The 21,074-nt window shown below is 36.2% G+C and overlaps 2 protein-coding genes across 17 annotated transcripts in view; both read right to left on the bottom strand.

Annotated features, from left to right (window-relative positions):
- Positions 1–10,941: 10,941 nt before the first annotated feature.
- Positions 10,942–21,074, bottom strand: part of Tm1 (tropomyosin 1) — an 82,095-nt gene continuing 71,962 nt past the window's right edge. For 5 of the 16 annotated variants that reach the window (XM_017616280.1, XM_017616279.1, XM_017616269.1 and 2 more), the window contains exon 10: positions 11,447–12,068. In XM_017616280.1, the coding sequence (XP_017471769.1) occupies positions 11,983–12,068 (86 nt within the window). In that variant the 3' untranslated portion in view covers positions 11,447–11,982. Of the gene's footprint in view, positions 11,306–11,446; positions 12,069–12,687; positions 14,360–18,409; positions 19,976–21,074 lie in introns of those variants that run through there. The other 11 variants (XM_017616281.1, XM_017616275.1, XM_017616274.1 and 8 more) reach the window with 5 other exon arrangements.
- On the bottom strand, positions 14,370–16,189 carry LOC108363051 (tropomyosin-1, isoforms 33/34-like). The gene has a single exon (XM_017616285.1). It carries the CDS (start codon positions 15,622–15,624, stop codon positions 14,908–14,910), a length of 717 nt encoding a protein of 238 aa, XP_017471774.1. The 5' UTR covers positions 15,625–16,189; the 3' UTR covers positions 14,370–14,907.

The raw sequence follows: 21,074 nt of genomic DNA, 5'->3' as shown, positions 1-21,074 counted from the left end.
AGTTTTGCTGCCTTTCAGCCGCGTTATTGCTATTCGTATCTCGTCATAGTCAGGCGGAGGAACATCGACTCCGTCATTATCGACTGGGGGCTCGGGTTCTTCTTCTCCACAACTTTCCTTGCTGCTGCCATTCAGTAGGGTGGAAAAGTGTTCCCTCCATAATTTAAGTATGTTCTGAACATCGGTAACTAAGTCGCCATTGTTGTTCTTACAGTACGCCCTGGTCTTGAAACCTTCCGTAAGTCGCCTAACTTTCTGATAACATGTTCGGGCATTCTTCTTGTCGGCCAGCATTTTAAGCTCTTCGCACTCATGTATTTCGGTCTCTATCTTCTTACTACGGCAAATACGTCTCGCTTCCCTCTTCAGATCCCTATAGCGGTCCCACATAGCGCGCGTTGCGCCTGATCGCAGCGTGGCCCTGTAGGCGCCATCTTTTTTCTCTACAGCTTCCTGACACTTCTCATCATACCAGTGGTTCTTTGGGGCTCGCTGAAATCCGACTAATTCTTCGGCGGTGGTACTTAATGAGCGGGAAATTTGCTTCCACTGCTCGTATATGTCGGTTTGTTGAAGAGTGCTCTCTGAGAGCAGGTGTGACAGTCGAGTAGCGAATGCATTGGCTGTCTGTTGTGATTGCAGCTTTTCGACATTAAGCTTTCCTTGCATATTGTTGGCTGCAACAAGATAGTGGTCCGAGTCGATGCCTGGGCCAGGGAGTGTACGTACGTCTACAACACTAGAAGCATGCCTTCCATCTATTACAATATTATCGATTTGCTTTCTCATTTTTCGATCCGGGGGCAACCATGTTTCGGGCCCAGGCGAAGTCGGTCAGCCTCAGTTCGTTGTCGGACGTTTCGTCGTGGAGGCTGAATTTTCCGACGGTGGTTTCAAAGATCCCATCCTTGTCCACCCTGGCAATGAAGTCGCCAAGCACGATTTGGAATTCGTGGCGGGGGAAGGCCTGTACGTGCGGTGCATGTGCTCATAGAAGAGATCCTTGAAGGTCTCATCCTTCTCTTCCGTAGGGGCATGGGCGCAGATGAGCGAGATTTTGATGAACCTCGCTTTCATTCGGATACGGCTTAACAAAATTTGGTCGTATTTGATCTCAAAAAACAGGGCCAACCTTAGCTTTTGCATGCTGATTTAAAGTGCATTTACAAAATTTGTCTAGCACGCCCGGTTTTTGAGAAAAAACTGTTGAAGTGTCGAAAAACGGCAAAATTAAAAAAAAACTCAGTTCTTCGAGAGCATGCACCAAGGCGAATTTATACAAGGTGGTGTTGATGGCGAATTTAGATTTTCGACGAGGTACGTCTTAATGTCAAAATGATGTGTTTGTTGTAAAATGAATTCGCCTTGTTTACAACAAACACATCATTTTGACATTCAGTAGTACCGCGGCGAAAATTTAATTCGCCATCAACACCACCTTGTATAAATTCGCCTTAGCATGCACTTGTTTTCCCACAGATTCAAAAATATAAATTTATGAATTTTTTTAAAAACAAAGTGATTTCATGAACAAATCCAAATTTAAAAAAATCAGAATCTCAGTACAGCAATAGTCAGCAAGCATGCAAGCAGGTGCTGTTGTAGTTCAGCCTCGTTCTGGGCGGGGTTGTTGTAGCTATGATAACTACAACAAGTATTTGGAGCTTTGATTTCCTATCATACTACTTCCCAAAACCAAAGTTAAACCATTTCTTACGCTTTAAAGGAGCGTTCGCTTTAGGTATACTGATTGATGGCAAGCATAAGAGCGTCTAGGAATGTTGTTAAACTATGCTCCGTAGGTACATTGAAAAAATTCCTGTAAAAAAGCCTAATAAGGGTATTTATCACACCTTTTATTATTAGGTGCAATCCCGTATTCCTCGGACTCGGACTAGTAAAACTGTCAAAAAATAAAAATTCGCTCAGAGCGGGAGAGTAACATTGAAAAGTACGGGATCGATTTCTAGTAAAAATGGTAACTTCTGTCAACTTCAACATAACCTCCAAAATTTGGTTGTAAATTTTTGCTTATTTTGTATGTAAACACACTCAGCTCACACATGTAAATACTTTCAAATTCAATTCAAACAAGTAATTAAATAATTTTCAACATGAATTAGCAGAGTGCACTTTTCTTTTGTTTGCAATTTGGTTGCCAAACACACTACAGCTGATCGTTTGACACATTTACCAGAATTTACCAGCAAAAAATTCTCGGACTAAAACTGGTAACTTCTGACAGAAAGAGAACCGTATTTACTCTCTTTTTTGTTCTCTCAATAGTCAGAGAACCGCATACGGGATCGATTTCCAGTCAAATCTGACTGATTCTGACTAGTACGGACTCGTACGGGATCGCAGCTATTATTATAAGTCAACTGTCAAAATTTGTATGGAAACCCATTTACAAATTTCTGATAAATTTCGCTAACGATTTCACAGAGCAATCTTGATAAACTGAAGCCAACGCAACTCTGTTGCAGTGTAAACGAAAAGAGAGTATGGGGCGTTCATGAAACAGATATTAGGAGTATACTCGTACGCCCAACTATCTAAAGTTTTAGAAAACTTTTACTGGTTTTGCGTTCTCGTACCCAAAAAACTTGCAAAGTAGGGGAAATTGAGAGAGCAAAATGTGAAAGAGAGCTGCAAATTTCTGCTGCAAAAATTTTTCCCAGCTGAAACTTGCAAGTAAGAAAATCAGCTGATCACAAACACATGTTTGTAAATAAACAAAAGAAAATATGGCCTTTTTGAGTTATTTATTGCAAATTTTATTATTATTGCTAATATATAACGAAAAAGTGAGCAAATTCAATAAGCACAAGGTTAATATACTATTAATCTCCAGATTGTTTACTTTAGTGTGTGCTGACTATGGTTGCCGTATGACATATTTCGTTTGTACCATAATTTACCTTTAAATATATCAAAATAGATTTAAATGCAGCATGCTAAATGTTTTTTTGCTGAAGTTTTCGGTTTTGGTAGGTTGGTTGTTGAAATGAAAATTTTATAATTTTAAAGCTACATCTGTAGCTATATCTATTACATTTTTTTGGATCAATGATGGGTGTTTCGAGGAGATGCCCTTGTTTTTGAGTGAATCACCATGTGATATCACAAATAATTATGAGAAAAATAACTTAATCATTTCGATATAATTAATTTGTATTTTAAATAGGTTTTTCTTATCCAAAACTATTCAATTGTATAAAATGCCAGATCGGTGAAAATGTACCGAGCAGAAAATAAATTGCCAAATTAATCACCAGTGGCAACTGTGCAAGTGATCAGCTGTTTCGAAGGTTGTAAGTTTTTGCAAATTTTGCGTTCTCGCACTTCTGTTGATATTTCGTCTCTTTGAGAGCGAAAGGTGCTAAATTCTCAGAACTTTTGCTGATGGAGAATTTTGCCCTCTCAATACGAGTTCACACCTATTAACTTAAATATCGGTACTGAAACGCTGTTGTATAAGTATAGCATTTTACTTTGAAATGCAGAAAATTATCTTTGACACATATTAACAGATGGCAATCGAAATTTCAATTACGTTTGGTCGAAGGCGAAAATTTAAAAATAGCTCTTTACGCTGTAGTTTTTACGGAAATTGGCATTAATGAAATAAAAGTATTCGTTTAACTTACGCGGTTTGATCTTATTTGATAAAGACCAATTATTATTTATTTTTAGTGTTCACCCTATGAATCACGAAAATTCCTGGAATTAACATTTTTCGCATACCGAAATCCCGGGAATGTTAAAATGCTTCGGGATTGAATGTAACAGTCTTAAAAACTTTGGTAAATTGCCCCACTTTTCCGTTTATCAGTTTCTATTTTCTTACATCGAATAATACGTCTCACTTGTTTTCTCAACTGCCGGTAGCGCTTCTATATTTACATACTGCATACCTACATTACTCCTTATGTTCGAAATTTGTTCGCCTTCTCTCTGAGCCACAGGCTTTTGTGCTCAAACGAATCTTTTAACGAAAGATTCGTTACTAAAAACCTATTTCACCAACAAACTTCTAAAAATCAAACACTTATTTCCTTCAAATGCATTGCGAAATCTATCGAAGTATTATGTTCACTTTTATTAGTCCAATTTGTTTGTTGTTATAAATACATGTATATTTGCAAATATAATTAGGTCTTAGTAAAACATTAACTTCCACAATTTGTTTATATCGATTGCATAGTATTTGTTTTTATCTACCCAATATAAAACACCGCACAATTTACATATTTCTATGTGCAAATGTTTGCATTAAGTATTCAACTAAATTTCTTTTATTAAATAACGACCTATCTTGTTTTTGGTTTTATTTTGTAGAAAAATTTCGCATGAAATTCAAAAGCTTGGACAGTTTCTTTAGCTTGTCATTATATCGAGCCCTAGCACGCTAAAAAAACGTAAGCGACATTCAAAAAAATTGTTTTATTTATGCAGATATGCATCTAGATGCACTAGGTGCATTTCTGAAAAAAAACACAAAGTTCTGAAAAAAATTTCGCTTATACTTTTTTGGCGGTAGTGTCCGATATGTTTGTATGTAACGTAGTACAGCTTAGAAATATAATACAAAAATATATGTTTATAGTATGTACGCAATTACTTGAGTATTATCGAAATATTTCGAAGTTTACTTATAAAGGAGTGGAATATTATTTTTCGAGTTGAAGCACACTTTAAAGCAATATCAAAATCTGCTAATGCAAAATTGGGATTTCTAAAGGGGTTCAAGGTAATGAAGGCTACGTGTTTAATTTTGCAAATAAATTGCGTAAAGTTTTTATTTTGTATTATAAAAAATTTGGTTTGAACCAATGTACATACGGTGTTTCTACTTGAATTGCAAAAAGGCAGTTTATATTTAATGCTTTTTTTTGGTTTGTTTTATATGTATTTGGAAATATTGAGTAGGAGCGTTTAAAAATGGAATGTAAATTTTTTTTATGGTTTTTTTTGTTGGTTACTTTTTTTGCTTGATGATCGCATTCAATTACGTTTAGTCCATGCTCTATGGGAATTGCCATAAGATTTATGTTTGTGAAAATTTCTGCTTATTTTTAATAACTCTCTGCAGGACTGCTATTGTGGGTTCTCATTACAAATGCTTCAAAATATCTAGTAGTTATTCAGCTCGGCATACTCCAACTCTTGTGCAATTGTTTTGTACTTTTCCAGGCCTTTGCTGACTTCGGCTGTGAATTTTGCACGCGGAGAAGGAAGGCATGTAAGAGACAGAGAAAATTTTTAGTGATATTGAAATATCAAAATTGTATTTAAATTTTTACAATTTTTTACCTGACAAAAACCAATATAAAATTTAAAAAGATAAACAAAATAGTTTTTTATTCAACATTTATCTGCTGTTGGAAATAATATTTATTTTATATACTCTTCAAATGTTTCTTACACGAGCGTGCATAGGTGTTACTACATACAAGTAAGTACATATAAATGTATACGAATATTTAGTAGTAAAGCAATAATGTAGTGAAATGAAAAATATGCAAATAGTTAAACTAAATAAATACAAATACACAATTAAATATTTGGTTTTCTCTTTATCTTGGTTAACATCATCAATGAGCTTTACATACAACTAGCCAAAGGCAACAGTTATTTACATACATACAGCTACGAGCGTTCAAATATAATACAAATCAAAACTGTAAACTTCAGCAAGCCAAGTGACAAATATTCGATTCGTGTGTCACTAATCCGGCTAGACTATTAAAGTCAGATGTATTATAAACACGCAGAAGAAATGGAATTGTTTCGCGTTTAAGAACTTTGATTGTTGCCGTTGCTGCTGCTGACTTCGCCGCGGCACTGGTTGTTGTAGAGCTTGTGTTGTTGCGGTGGTAAAATTTGTGAACTCTATTCCTTGAGAATGAGTTCGACGAAGGCGGTGTCGAGATCGTCTCCAATATCCTTGTAACGTTCCTTCTCCAAGACAAGGTATGCGTTCATCTGACCATATTCTGCACAAGAGTTGATGCATGCACCTTATCAACTCCTCGCCAACGTACTTGAATAGCTCAGCTGCCAGGCTGTCAGCTCCAGCAGTTTTGCTGCCTTTCAGCCGCGTTATTGCTATTCGTATCTCGTCATAGTCAGGCGGAGGAACATCGACTCCGTCATTATCGACTGGGGGCTCGGGTTCTTCTTCTCCACAACTTTCCTTGCTGCTGCCATTCAGTAGGGTGGAAAAGTGTTCCCTCCATAATTTAAGTATGTTCTGAACATCGGTAACTAAGTCGCCATTGTTGTTCTTACAGTACGCCCTGGTCTTGAAACCTTCCGTAAGTCGCCTAACTTTCTGATAACATGTTCGGGCATTCTTCTTGTCGGCCAGCATTTTAAGCTCTTCGCACTCATGTATTTCGGTCTCTATCTTCTTACTACGGCAAATACGTCTCGCTTCCCTCTTCAGATCCCTATAGCGGTCCCACATAGCGCGCGTTGCGCCTGATCGCAGCGTGGCCCTGTAGGCGCCATCTTTTTTCTCTACAGCTTCCTGACACTTCTCATCATACCAGTGGTTCTTTGGGGCTCGCTGAAATCCGACTAATTCTTCGGCGGTGGTACTTAATGAGCGGGAAATTTGCTTCCACTGCTCGTATATGTCGGTTTGTTGAAGAGTGCTCTCTGAGAGCAGGTGTGACAGTCGAGTAGCGAATGCATTGGCTGTCTGTTGTGATTGCAGCTTTTCGACATTAAGCTTTCCTTGCATATTGTTGGCTGCAACAAGATAGTGGTCCGAGTCGATGCCTGGGCCAGGGAGTGTACGTACGTCTACAACACTAGAAGCATGCCTTCCATCTATTACAATATTATCGATTTGCTTTCTCATTTTTCGATCCGGAGGCAACCATGTTTCGGGCCCAGGCGAAGTCGGTCAGCCTCAGTTCGTTGTCGGACGTTTCGTCGTGGAGGCTGAATTTTCCGACGGTGGTTTCAAAGATCCCATCCTTGTCCACCCTGGCAATGAAGTCGCCAAGCACGATTTGGAATTCGTGGCGGGGGAAGGCCTGTACGTGCGGTGCATGTGCTCATAGAAGAGATCCTTGAAGGTCTCATCCTTCTCTTCCGTAGGGGCATGGGCGCAGATGAGCGAGATTTTGATGAACCTCGCTTTCATTCGGATACGGCTTAACAAAATTTGGTCGTATTTGATCTCAAAAAACAGGGCCAACCTTAGCTTTTGCATGCTGATTTAAAGTGCATTTACAAAATTTGTCTAGCACGCCCGGTTTTTGAGAAAAAACTGTTGAAGTGTCGAAAAACGGCAAAATTAAAAAAAAACTCAGTTCTTCGAGAGCATGCACCAAGGCGAATTTATACAAGGTGGTGTTGATGGCGAATTTAGATTTTCGACGAGGTACGTCTTAATGTCAAAATGATGTGTTTGTTGTAAAATGAATTCGCCTTGTTTACAACAAACACATCATTTTGACATTCAGTAGTACCGCGGCGAAAATTTAATTCGCCATCAACACCACCTTGTATAAATTCGCCTTAGCATGCACTTGTTTTCCCACAGATTCAAAAATATAAATTTATGAATTTTTTTAAAAACAAAGTGATTTCATGAACAAATCCAAATTTAAAAAAATCAGAATCTCAGTACAGCAATAGTCAGCAAGCATGCAAGCAGGTGCTGTTGTAGTTCAGCCTCGTTCTGGGCGGGGTTGTTGTAGCTATGATAACTACAACAAGTATTTGGAGCTTTGATTTCCTATCATACTACTTCCCAAAACCAAAGTTAAACCATTTCTTACGCTTTAAAGGAGCGTTCGCTTTAGGTATACTGATTGATGGCAAGCATAAGAGCGTCTAGGAATGTTGTTAAACTATGCTCCGTAGGTACATTGAAAAAATTCCTGTAAAAAAGCCTAATAAGGGTATTTATCACACCTTTTATTATTAGGTGCAATCCCGTATTCCTCGGACTCGGACTAGTAAAACTGTCAAAAAATAAAAATTCGCTCAGAGCGGGAGAGTAACATTGAAAAGTACGGGATCGATTTCTAGTAAAAATGGTAACTTCTGTCAACTTCAACATAACCTCCAAAATTTGGTTGTAAATTTTTGCTTATTTTGTATGTAAACACACTCAGCTCACACATGTAAATACTTTCAAATTCTTTAGAATCCACTTAAACAAGTAATTAAATAATTTTCAACATGAATTAGCAGAGTGCACTTTTCTTTTGTTTGCAATTTGGTTGCCAAACACACTACAGCTGATCGTTTGACACATTTACCAGAATTTACCAGCAAAAAATTCTCGGACTAAAACTGGTAACTTCTGACAGAAAGAGAACCGTATTTACTCTCTTTTTTGTTCTCTCAATAGTCAGAGAACCGCATACGAGATCGATTTCCAGTCAAATCTGACTGATTCTGACTAGTACGGACTCGTACGGGATCGCAGCTATTATTATAAGTCAACTGTCAAAATTTGTATGGAAACTCATTTACAAATTTCTGATAAATTTCGCTAACGATTTCACAGAGCAATCTTGATAAACTGAAGCCAACGCAACTCTGTTGCAGTGTAAACGAAAAGAGAGTATGGGGCGTTCATGAAACAGATATTAGGAGTATACTCGTACGCCCAACTATCTAAAGTTTTAGAAAACTTTTACTGGTTTTGCGTTCTCGTACCCAAAAAACTTGCAAAGTAGGGGAAATTGAGAGAGCAAAATGTGAAAGAGAGCTGCAAATTTCTGCTGCAAAAATTTTTCCCAGCTGAAACTTGCAAGTAAGAAAATCAGCTGATCACAAACACATGTTTGTAAATAAACAAAAGAAAATATGGCCTTTTTGAGTTATTTATTGCAAATTTTATTATTATTGCTAATATATAACGAAAAAGTGAGCAAATTCAATAAGCACAAGGTTAATATACTATTAATCTCCAGATTGTTTACTTTAGTGTGTGCTGACTATGGTTGCCGTATGACATATTTCGTTTGTACCATAATTTACCTTTAAATATATCAAAATAGATTTAAATGCAGCATGCTAAATGTTTTTTTGCTGAAGTTTTCGGTTTTGGTAGGTTGGTTGTTGAAATGAAAATTTTATAATTTTAAAGCTACATCTGTAGCTATATCTATTACATTTTTTTGGATCAATGATGGGTGTTTCGAGGAGATGCCCTTGTTTTTGAGTGAATCACCATGTGATATCACAAATAATTATGAGAAAAATAACTTAATCATTTCGATATAATTAATTTGTATTTTAAATAGGTTTTTCTTATCCAAAACTATTCAATTGTATAAAATGCCAGATCGGTGAAAATGTACCGAGCAGAAAATAAATTGCCAAATTAATCACCAGTGGCAACTGTGCAAGTGATCAGCTGTTTCGAAGGTTGTAAGTTTTTGCAAATTTTGCGTTCTCGCACTTCTGTTGATATTTCGTCTCTTTGAGAGCGAAAGGTGCTAAATTCTCAGAACTTTTGCTGATGGAGAATTTTGCCCTCTCAATACGAGTACACACCTATTAACTTAAATATCGGTACTGAAACGCTGTTGTATAAGTATAGCATTTTACTTTGAAATGCAGAAAATTATCTTTGACACATATTAACAGATGGCAATCGAAATTTCAATTACGTTTGGTCGAAGGCGAAAATTTAAAAATAGCTCTTTACGCTGTAGTTTTTACGGAAATTGGCATTAATGAAATAAAAGTATTCGTTTAACTTACGCGGTTTGATCTTATTTGATAAAGACCAATTATTATTTATTTTTATTGTTCACCCTATGAATCACGAAAATTCCTGGAATTAACATTTTTCGCATACCGAAATCCCGGGAATGTTAAAATGCTTCGGGATTGAATGTAACAGTCTTAAAAACTTTGGTAAATTGCCCCACTTTTCCGTTTATCAGTTTCTATTTTCTTACATCGAATAATACGTCTCACTTGTTTTCTCAACTGCCGGTAGCGCTTCTATATTTACATACTGCATACCTACATTACTCCTTATGTTCGAAATTTGTTCGCCTTCTCTCTGAGCCACAGGCTTTTGTGCTCAAACGAATCTTTTAACGAAAGATTCGTTACTAAAAACCTATTTCACCAACAAACTTCTAAAAATCAAACACTTATTTCCTTCAAATGCATTGCGAAATCTATCGAAGTATTATGTTCACTTTTATTAGTCCAATTTGTTTGTTGTTATAAATACATGTATATTTGCAAATATAATTAGGTCTTAGTAAAACATTAACTTCCACAATTTGTTTATATCGATTGCATAGTATTTGTTTTTATCTACCCAATATAAAACACCGCACAATTTACATATTTCTATGTGCAAATGTTTGCATTAAGTATTCAACTAAATTTCTTTTATTAAATAACGACCTATCTTGTTTTTGGTTTTATTTTGTAGAAAAATTTCGCATGAAATTCAAAAGCTTGGACAGTTTCTTTAGCTTGTCATTATATCGAGCCCTAGCACGCTAAAAAAACGTAAGCGACATTCAAAAAAATTGTTTTATTTATGCAGATATGCATCTAGATGCACTAGGTGCATTTCTGAAAAAAAACACAAAGTTCTGAAAAAAATTTCGCTTATACTTTTTTGGCGGTTAGTGTCCGATATGTTTGTATGTAACGTAGTACAGCTTAGAAATATAATACAAAAATATATGTTTATAGTATGTACGCAATTACTTGAGTATTATCGAAATATTTCGAAGTTTACTTATAAAGGAGTGGAATATTATTTTTCGAGTTGAAGCACACTTTAAAGCAATATCAAAATCTGCTAATGCAAAATTGGGATTTCTAAAGGGGTTCAAGGTAATGAAGGCTACGTGTTTAATTTTGCAAATAAATTGCGTAAAGTTTTTATTTTGTATTATAAAAAATTTGGTTTGAACCAATGTACATACGGTGTTTCTACTTGAATTGCAAAAAGGCAGTTTATATTTAATGCTTTTTTTTGGTTTGTTTTATATGTATTTGGAAATATTGAGTAGGAGCGTTTAAAAATGGAATGTAAATTTTTTTTATGGTTTTTTTTGTTGGTTACTTTTTTTGCTTGATGATCGCATTCAATTACGTTTAGTCCATGCTCTATGGGAATTGCCATAAGATTTATGTTTGTGAAAATTTCTGCTTATTTTTAATAACTCTCTGCAGGACTGCTATTGTGGGTTCTCATTACAAATGCTTCAAAATATCTAGTAGTTATTCAGCTCGGCATACTCCAACTCTTGTGCAATTGTTTTGTACTTTTCCAGGCCTTTGCTGACTTCGGCTGTGAATTTTGCACGCGGAGAAGGAAGGCATGTAAGAGACAGAGAAAATTTTTAGTGATATTGAAATACAAAATTGTATTTAAATTTTTACAATTTTTTACCTGACAAAAACCAATATAAAATTTAAAAGATAAACAAAATAGTTTTTTATTCAACATTTATCTGCTGTTGGAAATAATATTTATTTTATATACTCTTCAAATGTTTCTTACACGAGCGTGCATAGGTGTTACTACATACAAGTAAGTACATATAAATGTATACGAATATTTAGTAGTAAAGCAATAATGTAGTGAAATGAAAAATATGCAAATAGTTAAACTAAATAAATACAAATACACAATTAAATATTTGGTTTTCTCTTTATCTTGGTTAACATCATCAATGAGCTTTACATACAACTAGCCAAAGGCAACTATTTACATACATACAGCTACGAGCGTTCAAATATAATACAAATCAAAACTGTAAACTTCAGCAAGCCAAGTGACAAATATTCGATTCGTGTGTCACTAATCCGGCTAGACTATTAAAGTCAGATGTATTATAAACACGCAGAAGAAATGGAATTGTTTCGCGTTTAAGAACTTTGATTGTTGCCGTTGCTGCTGCTGACTTCGCCACGGCACTGGTTGTTGTAGAGCTTGTGTTGTTGCGGTGGTAAAATTTGTGAACTCTATTCCTTGAGAATGAGTTCGACGAAGGCGGTGTCGAGATCGTCTCCAATATCCTTGTAACGTTCCTTCTCCAAGACAAGGTCGTCTAATGAATTTAGGTGGGTAGAAAAAAATTAAACAAAATAATTAAAATTTAATTGAAAAAAGTTAAAAAAAACATTTATCAAAAGTATACATATAAAAATAACATTTACACATGNAATTAAACAAAATAATTAAAATTTAATTGAAAAAAGGTAAAAAAAAACATTTATCAAAAGTATACATATAAAAATAACATTTACACATGTACGCACTTATATATTATGTAAACTTCACATATTTTCGACTAAACAATTAGACTTAAATAAAGAAAAGAAAATACATAAATATACATATTACGATACAATGGAGATTTGTGAGGAAATCTTTATTAAAACATTATTCCGAACAGAGAATTTTTTTACAATATTGATAGTTTCATAAAAAATCGTTAACTTTTCATAAAAATTTTGTAGCAACTTTAAACCAGCAGATTATACTTAAATTGGATGGACTATAAAAATGTTATACCAATGAATTTCTCTCTCTGACTACTCTCTCTGACAAAAAAGATTTAATTTTGCTTAAAATTTTTCACATTTTAGCCGAAGGTTAAACAATTTTTAAATAGAATGAACCATATTTTTTTAACATGAAATTGTAAACAAAAATTTCTATACGGAGTCTGTTTCTAGAGGGTGTAGTGAGTGTTAGTTTCTGGAAATCATATTAAATAATAAATTCGAAGGTTCAAGAATAAATATAATTAAGTTAATTTATTTCGAGTCAAAAGAAAAAAATTGCATTTTACTTAATACGATTTTTCTCAGAAATCCATTGTTTCGTCTTAAAAATAAATCAATCATAGTGTTCGACAACAGATAAAAATTAAATTGTATTCACGTAATGCAAAACAAAATTAAAAGCACAAAAACAAAAAATAAAATAAATTAATTAAAAATAAAGTTTACCTTTTCTTGCTTCATTAGACGGCGGAAGGTTCAAAAGCGGCTTCATACATTCGCATTGGCTTCTTGTCGTTGTTAGTGCAGCAGCCGTGTCGCTTTGCGGTTTATTATTTAAAGAGCGTTTGTTTTCTCATAAAAAGCAAATACAAAATAAGCTGGCAAGCTGCTGTTAGCGAAAAGTAAAAAAAAAAAAAACTTCCTCACAATACAGCCGCCGCCAATAGGCAGGCAATTTATTTCCGAATAGCATTTTTAATTTTTTATAGATTTTTTATTTTCAATATTAAATAAAGAGGAAAATAAACATAACAAATGCACTGGTTTAAATTAAATAGGTTTTAAAACAATAGGGCTGTTCACGGTTGCCATGGTTCAAGACTATTTCCACAATATCCTGAACAGCCCTACTATATTTTACTGTGGATCCTCTAAACTAAACGTGTTCATGCAAACAACTAAATAAAACTGGCAGCTTTCATAGCGGCTGTGTTTATTGCCTATGCGCGTATGTGATTGTCGCGCCCTAAGAAGAGGTTGTCTTTGCACTCCAGGTGCTGGCATATTAATTTTTTACATAAATTTTACTTTTTTGAGACAGCGATTCACCACCTAAATTAAGCTGTTGGCGCGGGGTCTGGGGCAGCCTCTGCAGCTGGAGCAGCCTCTGCGGCGGCAGGTGCGGCTTCGGTAGCTGGAGCAGCCTCTGCGGCAGCAGCTGGTGGTGCAGCCGCTTCCGGAGCAGGCGCCGGTGTGCCAGCTTCTGCTGGTGGAGCCGCGGCTGCCTCTGCGGGTGCACCTTCGGCTGGTGCTGCTGCGGCAGCTGGAGCACCTTCTGCAGGTGCGGCAGCAGCCGGAGCTCCCTCAGCCGGCGGGGCAGCTGCTGGTGCGCCTTCCGCTGGCGGTGCGCCTTCAGCTGGTGCTGCAGCTTCGCCTTCTGCTGGTTCCGCGCCAGGTGGTGGTCCTTCGTAGTTCTTGACGAATGGCACCTCAGCGCCCTCTGGTGGCAAATCAATGGAGTACTCAAATGGTGGTGGTGGCGGCGGTGGTGGTGTTGGTTCCTTGACTGGCTCAGGCTCGGCGGCCGCGGCCGCAGCTTCGCCTGGTGGTGCGCCTGAAGGTCTTCTGACGACAGCCTCTCCACCCTCAGCTGCGGCAGCTTCTGCTGCTGCCGCTGCTTCAGCCTCTGCTGCCGCTGCTGCTTCCGCCTCAGCTTTGGCAGCTTCTGCAGCGGCAATTTCCTCAGGAGTGGGCGTTGGCAATTTCGGTGTTGGCGGTTTGGGATTGCGTGGCGTCCAGAATGGTTCAAGTCCGGGTATCAGATCCAGGAAGGCCAGGTCAAGACTGTCGCCAATAAGGCAATAACGTTCCTTCTCAACAATAATATCATCTTATTTTTTTTCAGGATCAAACGTTTTCAAGTGTTATTGATGCATTATCGACGTGGTTTTTAATTTTGTGATTAGAGATGGCATGATGGTTTGATGAGCCAAAATGCAAGAAGATAGCAAGGACATGCGAGCAGTAAGAAGATCAAAAAATATAAAATGCAAATTAATCAGAAATAAAGTGTATAGCAAAACTTAAATTAGAGCCAATTTAAAATATATGAATGTTAAAATATAATCAATAAGGGTTTAACAGAATGAAGGGTTGGTTGCACTTTTTTTTTTGGCTGGTTACTAGTAGGAATCTTTTTTGTTAGACAGGCAAATGGGAATACGCGACATTTAAACACACACAAGTGCAGCAGACCATTCCAGGCAACATATCAGAAATCGTCGAGCATGTTTCGTATCCGAGCCGAATTGAAATTGATACGAGTTAATACATTTTTGGCATCCAAATTTATTTTGTTTTTAAGAAGTCGCAGTTAATCACAGTATTCTATTTTATATAAATAACTCGTCCAGCTTTGTTTAGTCATCCCAGAAAACCTTAAGCGGGTGGCGCTTCGGCAGGAACATCAGCAGGAGGGGCGGGTGCCGCCTCTGCAGGCGCAGCAGCTGGTGCATCAGCAGGAGCACTGTCTGCAGCAGGGGCCGCCTCAGCTGCTGGCGCTGGAATGCCTTCGGCCGCAGGAGCAGCGCCCTCTGCTGGCGGTGGTGCTGGTGCTCCTTCGGCTGGTGGGACACCCTCGACAGCTGGAGCAGGCGCGCCTTCAGCCGGTGCAGCACCTTCTACAGCTGGGGCACCTTCAGCTGGTGCCGCGCCCTCCTCCGTTGGTGGTGGCACAGTGCTGGGGTCGAAGTTCTTTACGTATGGCACTTCAGCGCCCTCTGGTGGCAGATCGATGGCATATTCGAATGGTGGTGGCGGTGGTGGTGGAGGTGTAGGTTCCTTTACTACTGGCTCAACGGCAGCCTCAGCTTCAGCACCTTCAGAAGCACCTTCACCGGCTGTTGGTGCTCCTTCAGCAGCTGGTGAGCCACCCTCAACCGTTTCACCACGTTCGGCCGCTTCAGCAGCTGCTTGGGCCGCCGCTTCTGCTTCAGCAGCTGCAGCCTCGGCTGCAGCAATTTCTTCAGGTGTTGGTGTAGGTACCCGGGGTTTGGGATTACGATCGGTGTAGAACGGTTCCATGCCCATTAGATCAACGAAGGCCAAATCCAGGCTGTCACCTATCATTGCATAGTGCTCCTTCTCAATAATCATTTCATCTGGTGAATGTTGGTAGGCGGCGCAAACGCGTTCATGGGCAGTTATGCGTTTATGTATACCATTGAATGGTTGTAGGGTTGGTTGGTTGGTCGGTAGGTTGGTTGGTTGACAGGTTGGTTGTACGGATTTATTGTGGTTAAGTAGGCGGTTATCAGTAAAATAAACAAAGCGGCGAACGTGGGGCAAGATGAATAAAATCAAATAAAAAGAAGCGAAATTAAAATTAAGTCTATATAGTAACCCTTTAAGTGATATTTTTATAATGCACTGCTGATCTTGATGAATATACTGTAGCTGTGAATAGTTGAGATGCTGAGTTCAAAATTGTTTGTAACACAAATTGGGCGGGGCAACAGCGACACGACACGATAGCGTATTTCGTTTAATAGTAAAGAACTTAAGTAGCATAAATACGTACATACATTTACTAAATTACTATCACATAGCAAAACAGGCTAATTTTCAGGAGACGTTTATAGTTTTAAATTCATTTAATCGTGCAGAAAACGGGGAAAAATCATATTTTATGCCAGTGCGGAAACTGCACAAGGTTTTACCATGGTATCGTTGCCTCAGAGACAGTATTTTAGAAAAGGATCGATATGTTATTACTACATACTACATACATATTGTTGCAGTTTATTAAAACAACTTAAGTGATTTTAGAATGTCTGACTTTGAATTAAAGAATAATAAGTTTCAATTGAATTGTATATATTTATGAAGCTTCTATTAAAAGGGCTTCTTGGTTGGTAACCCAATATTGCTTTAAGGCAGAGGTTCCCAAACTTTTTTTCTCGTAGACCCCTCTCAAAAATTTTCTGGTTTCGGTGGACCCCCTGCTGATAGATTTCTAAATATTCACAAAGCTCGTAAAAAAATTAAATATGAAAATGTGAAAATTAGATCGCGGGTGAATTCATAAACTAAAATCAGAGTGGCCAAAATAAAAGTAAAATATTTTCTATTTATAAAAAGAATGTGATTACACAAATGTAAGTTTTAAAAAATAGAGCTCGTAAATACTTCAAATACTCTCTCGCTCGGAAGAGTTATATTTTTTTAAGAGCACTGCACTGCATTATCTTCACCATAAACTCATCAAATGTTCGGCCCACTCATGACTTTACACGTTGAGTATATGTATAATAGTTTATTTGTGTTAATGGCATCATTTTTATTTTTATCGCTCCGAGTTTTAAAGTGAGGCAAAAAATATTTATCACATTTTTAAAACACAAAACTTTTAATTAAGAAACTGACAATAGAGAAAAGAGCGAGTTTAAAATAATGATGACAAATAACCAAGCAACCAAGAAGCACAAACAGTGTTCTACCGTTTCATCTTCTTCAAGGCAAGATGGGCAAATGGACTTGTCATTTACGCCTATCACAGTCAGGTGTTTGTGTCACGTGAAGTGACCAGTCAGCAGTCCAGCAAGTTGTCTGCAGTGTCGTCTGCTCATTGAGAGCAAAAAATTAGATACACCTTGTGAGATTGAAGGCAACATGAGTTTTGCCCGCCTCGATGCCTCTGTCATTTCTGAGCGAAATATTCACCGTTTCTGATGGTGGCTTCGATTGCCGAAGGTGGGACTGCTAAAACTGGTTGCGGACCGAGGAATGCCTGGTCGGAGCAAACTCTGGCCAAATGATCAGATGTCTCATAACGAGGTAGTCCAGAGTGACCTGGCACCCAGAGTAAAACAATCTCGCTATGTTCACCATCACATTTTAGTCGAGCCTTGCATTGCCGAACTAGTTTGGAAGTACTTAAATAGGGGGCTGGTCAATGCCTTAAGTGCAGCTTGGTTGTCACGTAAACTCCTTCGCATCCACTTATGTTCCACCACGTAGTTCATGGCTTTGAGTATTGCAATTACCTCAGCCTAGAAGACTGAAGCATATTCCCCTACAGAAAAGCGAAGCTTATCTCCATTAACCTCGAAAAAGACCCCAAATCATGACCCAGAATCAGTTTTGGAGCCATCAGTGAAGATTCGACAATATGTGAGTCTGGTCTAAGCGATGGAATCAAACCAGAATTCAGTATCGGGAACTCAACATTATAGAATCTCTTCAACAAAGGTAATGGTGGCATAATATCTTGTAGCAAGACACAAGTGCTTAAATCTCTGCCGCCAGCAATTTTCGCCACTCATTGTCATACCAGCATCCGGTTCTTTTTAGTCTGCAGGTGGCCTTTAAGGCTTCCCCACGTATGAAAATACAAAGTGCCGTAAGTGCAGCAGTGCGCCAAGAGCACTATACACCATTCAAAAAAATTAAATTTAAATAAGAGGCTATCAAGCAAACATTTTGGTTATTTACATCGAAACCAGATAAATTTTCGTGGACCCCCATTTACAACTAATGAACCCTCATATTTTGTTCACGTCACCGTGGAACCCCGTCGAGTGTGCCGTGGACCCCTGGGGGTCCACCTGGTCCACTTTGGGAATCACTGCTTTAAGGGGAGAATTGCATATCTCGTGATTAGCTGTTTTAATAAAATGCCGTGTATATTTTTTCACACGCTTGGTAGTCAAAATACTTGTGTTAGTTTATTTTTGGAAAAATACTTTATTTGTGCAAATTGCAGCTGAATCATATGTAAATGTATTTATATGTAAAAATATAAATAATAATTTGCCTTCGCAGTTAATTGATTTTACGTAAATAAACTGAATGCAAAATTGCATACATTATTTCGTATGTGTTTCTAAATTTACTGCAGGCTAAGAATTGAGTTTTATTTTATTTTTTATTTGTTTTTTTGTTGTGGAACAACAGCAATCTTTAATCTTTTAGGGTTTTTTTTTATAATTTGTAACTATTTTTATTGTCGTTCTATAAATGTTTTCTGCGTGTGGGAAGTAGGAAGCGAAATTGGAAGGAGACAGGATAGTGGGACTAAAGGCATTAGGAAAATACTTAAAAATTAAACACAGATATTACACAAAAATTCTAGAAATTCTCGTTTTATGTCCTTTTGTCTCTGCTGTCTTTTCATTTACAATAATCAAATATTTATTAATACATAGAAATAGGTAGCATTTTGTCTTTCTTCGTTTTAGGTATCAAACAGAAAATTACATACAAGCGCACAAGGTTCAAAAAATAAAATAATATTTTTATTAAATTAAAGTTATAAATTAGTGTCTTCGTATTCAGCGTAATAATGCTTTTGTTGCAAATGTCTTATTAGTGCATATACTTTTTAATTTAAATGTTTTAAATAGTGTAATTTATTAGCAACAGGCGCAACAAACACGATTAAAATAAAACAAAATAAATTATTAAACTTGAAACAAAAAAATTTAAACAAAAAGTTTATATTGCAAAAGGACAATTTGATTATTGATTATTGAAGTCAAGAAAAAATTTATATTTACTCTTACTTGCTTTTTATACTGGCAAATCTTAACATTTCTCGCTTAAATTTGCATAAGCTAATTTAATTTCGTAATATTTTTTAATTTCAGCACACTTTGTAGTGAAAAGTTATACTCTAAAAAAATGTTTGTATAAAATGGAATATTTTGCTCAATAATTGGAATGTTCGAAAATGCATAAGTGTAGAGTTGCAACGTGAATACTTTTTCTACATTTTTTTTTAATGTTTACAATTAGTATTTTTCAGGAATGCAACTTAGAATTTAAATTTAAAAATGCTATATAGAGAAATAGATTTTTTGTTTGTTAGTTAAAAAATCATGATTTTTGTTTTGCAATTTATTATTTTATCTGCTTCTATCAATCATTTTGCTGTTGCTGTTGTTGCTCTACTACAAGTAGTTTATGTTACGCTGCACGATTCGCTTTGCAACAAAATGCTTTAAATAAATTTAATTATTATTGTTTTTTTTAACATTATGGAAGGATGCCCACTCCGCCGACTCGATATCATTTAAAAGGCCCGCTGAAGGCACCTCCATTCGTGGTGTGTTAGGCAGCAAAGACACTCATTCATGTACATACATAAATATGTATGTATGTACGCACATATGTATTCTTGCATACATTTGTTTTTCTTACGATGTTGTTGCAGTTTTTGTAATAGTTGTTGTTTAATGCAGTTGTTTCTTAATATTTTTTTCACTGTAATCGTAGTTAAATAAGAGTGTATGTAAGTTATAATGCTTGCATGTATGTATGTATGTATGTATATACGTATGTATGTTTTGTATACATGGATATGTAGGAGGAGGCCACAATGGAGCGAGTGGGAGTGGCAGTGGCGTTGATGTAGCAAATTATATTCACATATTTTGAATATCATGCAGAGTGGCTTCCATTTCTTCCTGCAGCAGTTTGTTCTTATTGCGTTCGTTCATAAGATCATCTGAGCAGTTGTTTTTGGTGGATGTTGTTTGTTTGTTCACATATTTTGAGTGTTTTTTTTTTTTGATACAATAAGTTTTACATGGTTTCAGTACATAAACAAATCAAAAAAATAAATAACAATAAATAAATAAAAAATAACGTATTGTTAATATTTAAAAGTTAACAAGAACAAAGATAGTAAAATAAAAAATATAATTATTTTTTAAACACAATAATTTCGTTCAAACACAAAATTTGTTTGTATTAAGTTGTTTTTTTTTTTTGTTTAGCAGTCAATAGGCGGAGCAGGTAGGCGAGCGAGCAGGAAAGCACATAACATGAAAGAATAAATTAATTGGTATAAATAAAGAACCAAAAAATTAAAAGACGGTGTACAAAATTATGTTGCACAATCAAAATTTGAATCAAAATACATAAAATAAAATATTAAATTTATGGTTTTAATCATAGATTTGATGTTATATAAATAAATAAATAAATAAATAAATACAAATAAATAAATAAATACAAGAAAATAAATTTAATGAAATAACACTATTTATGACAGTATTAAACTAGTCGACGATAGTTATTTTTAAAATAAGCATTCAATTACTTTTATAAAAGATTTTCTCCACTAGCAAATCTCATTAACGGATAATTGTTACAATTTCTAGTAACTACTAGCGTTTCAACGCATTTCGCGTCTTCCTTATGTTATATAATTTAGCGTTATTAATGGATTTTAAAGTAAGAAAGTTGAGGTTTACGACTGCAGAGTAAAATATAAATTCAAATCTTTAATTTAGGTGAGATTAAAGTCTAAATTTTAAGTCATTACAAAATTGCATTTTTTTATAAATTTTTGCAGATTAACTTTTGGGTAATTTGAACTTTTTAGGAACTTTAAAACAGTCAGATTAAATATAATAAAAATTTCATGAGCTCAAAAAAGTATGTTAATGCCAGTTTCTTCTAAAAACAAACGTCTAATGTCAAATTTTCACTAGGTAAATACGAGGTGGACACTATTTCCATTAAAGTAATGACACGGGTATTATTGAATTCCCAATTTTGTCATTGCAATTTTTGTAATTTAATGCCCAGTGACAAAAGTG

Source organism: Rhagoletis zephyria, unplaced genomic scaffold, assembly GCF_001687245.7.
Source record: "Rhagoletis zephyria isolate East Lansing unplaced genomic scaffold, Rhagoletis_zephyria_1.1 Rzeph_scaffold_01173, whole genome shotgun sequence".
Classification (NCBI taxonomy): Eukaryota; Metazoa; Arthropoda; class Insecta; order Diptera; family Tephritidae; genus Rhagoletis; species Rhagoletis zephyria.
The sequence above is the reverse complement of the archived record's forward strand: the minus strand, read 5'-3'. Positions and strand labels throughout refer to the sequence as shown.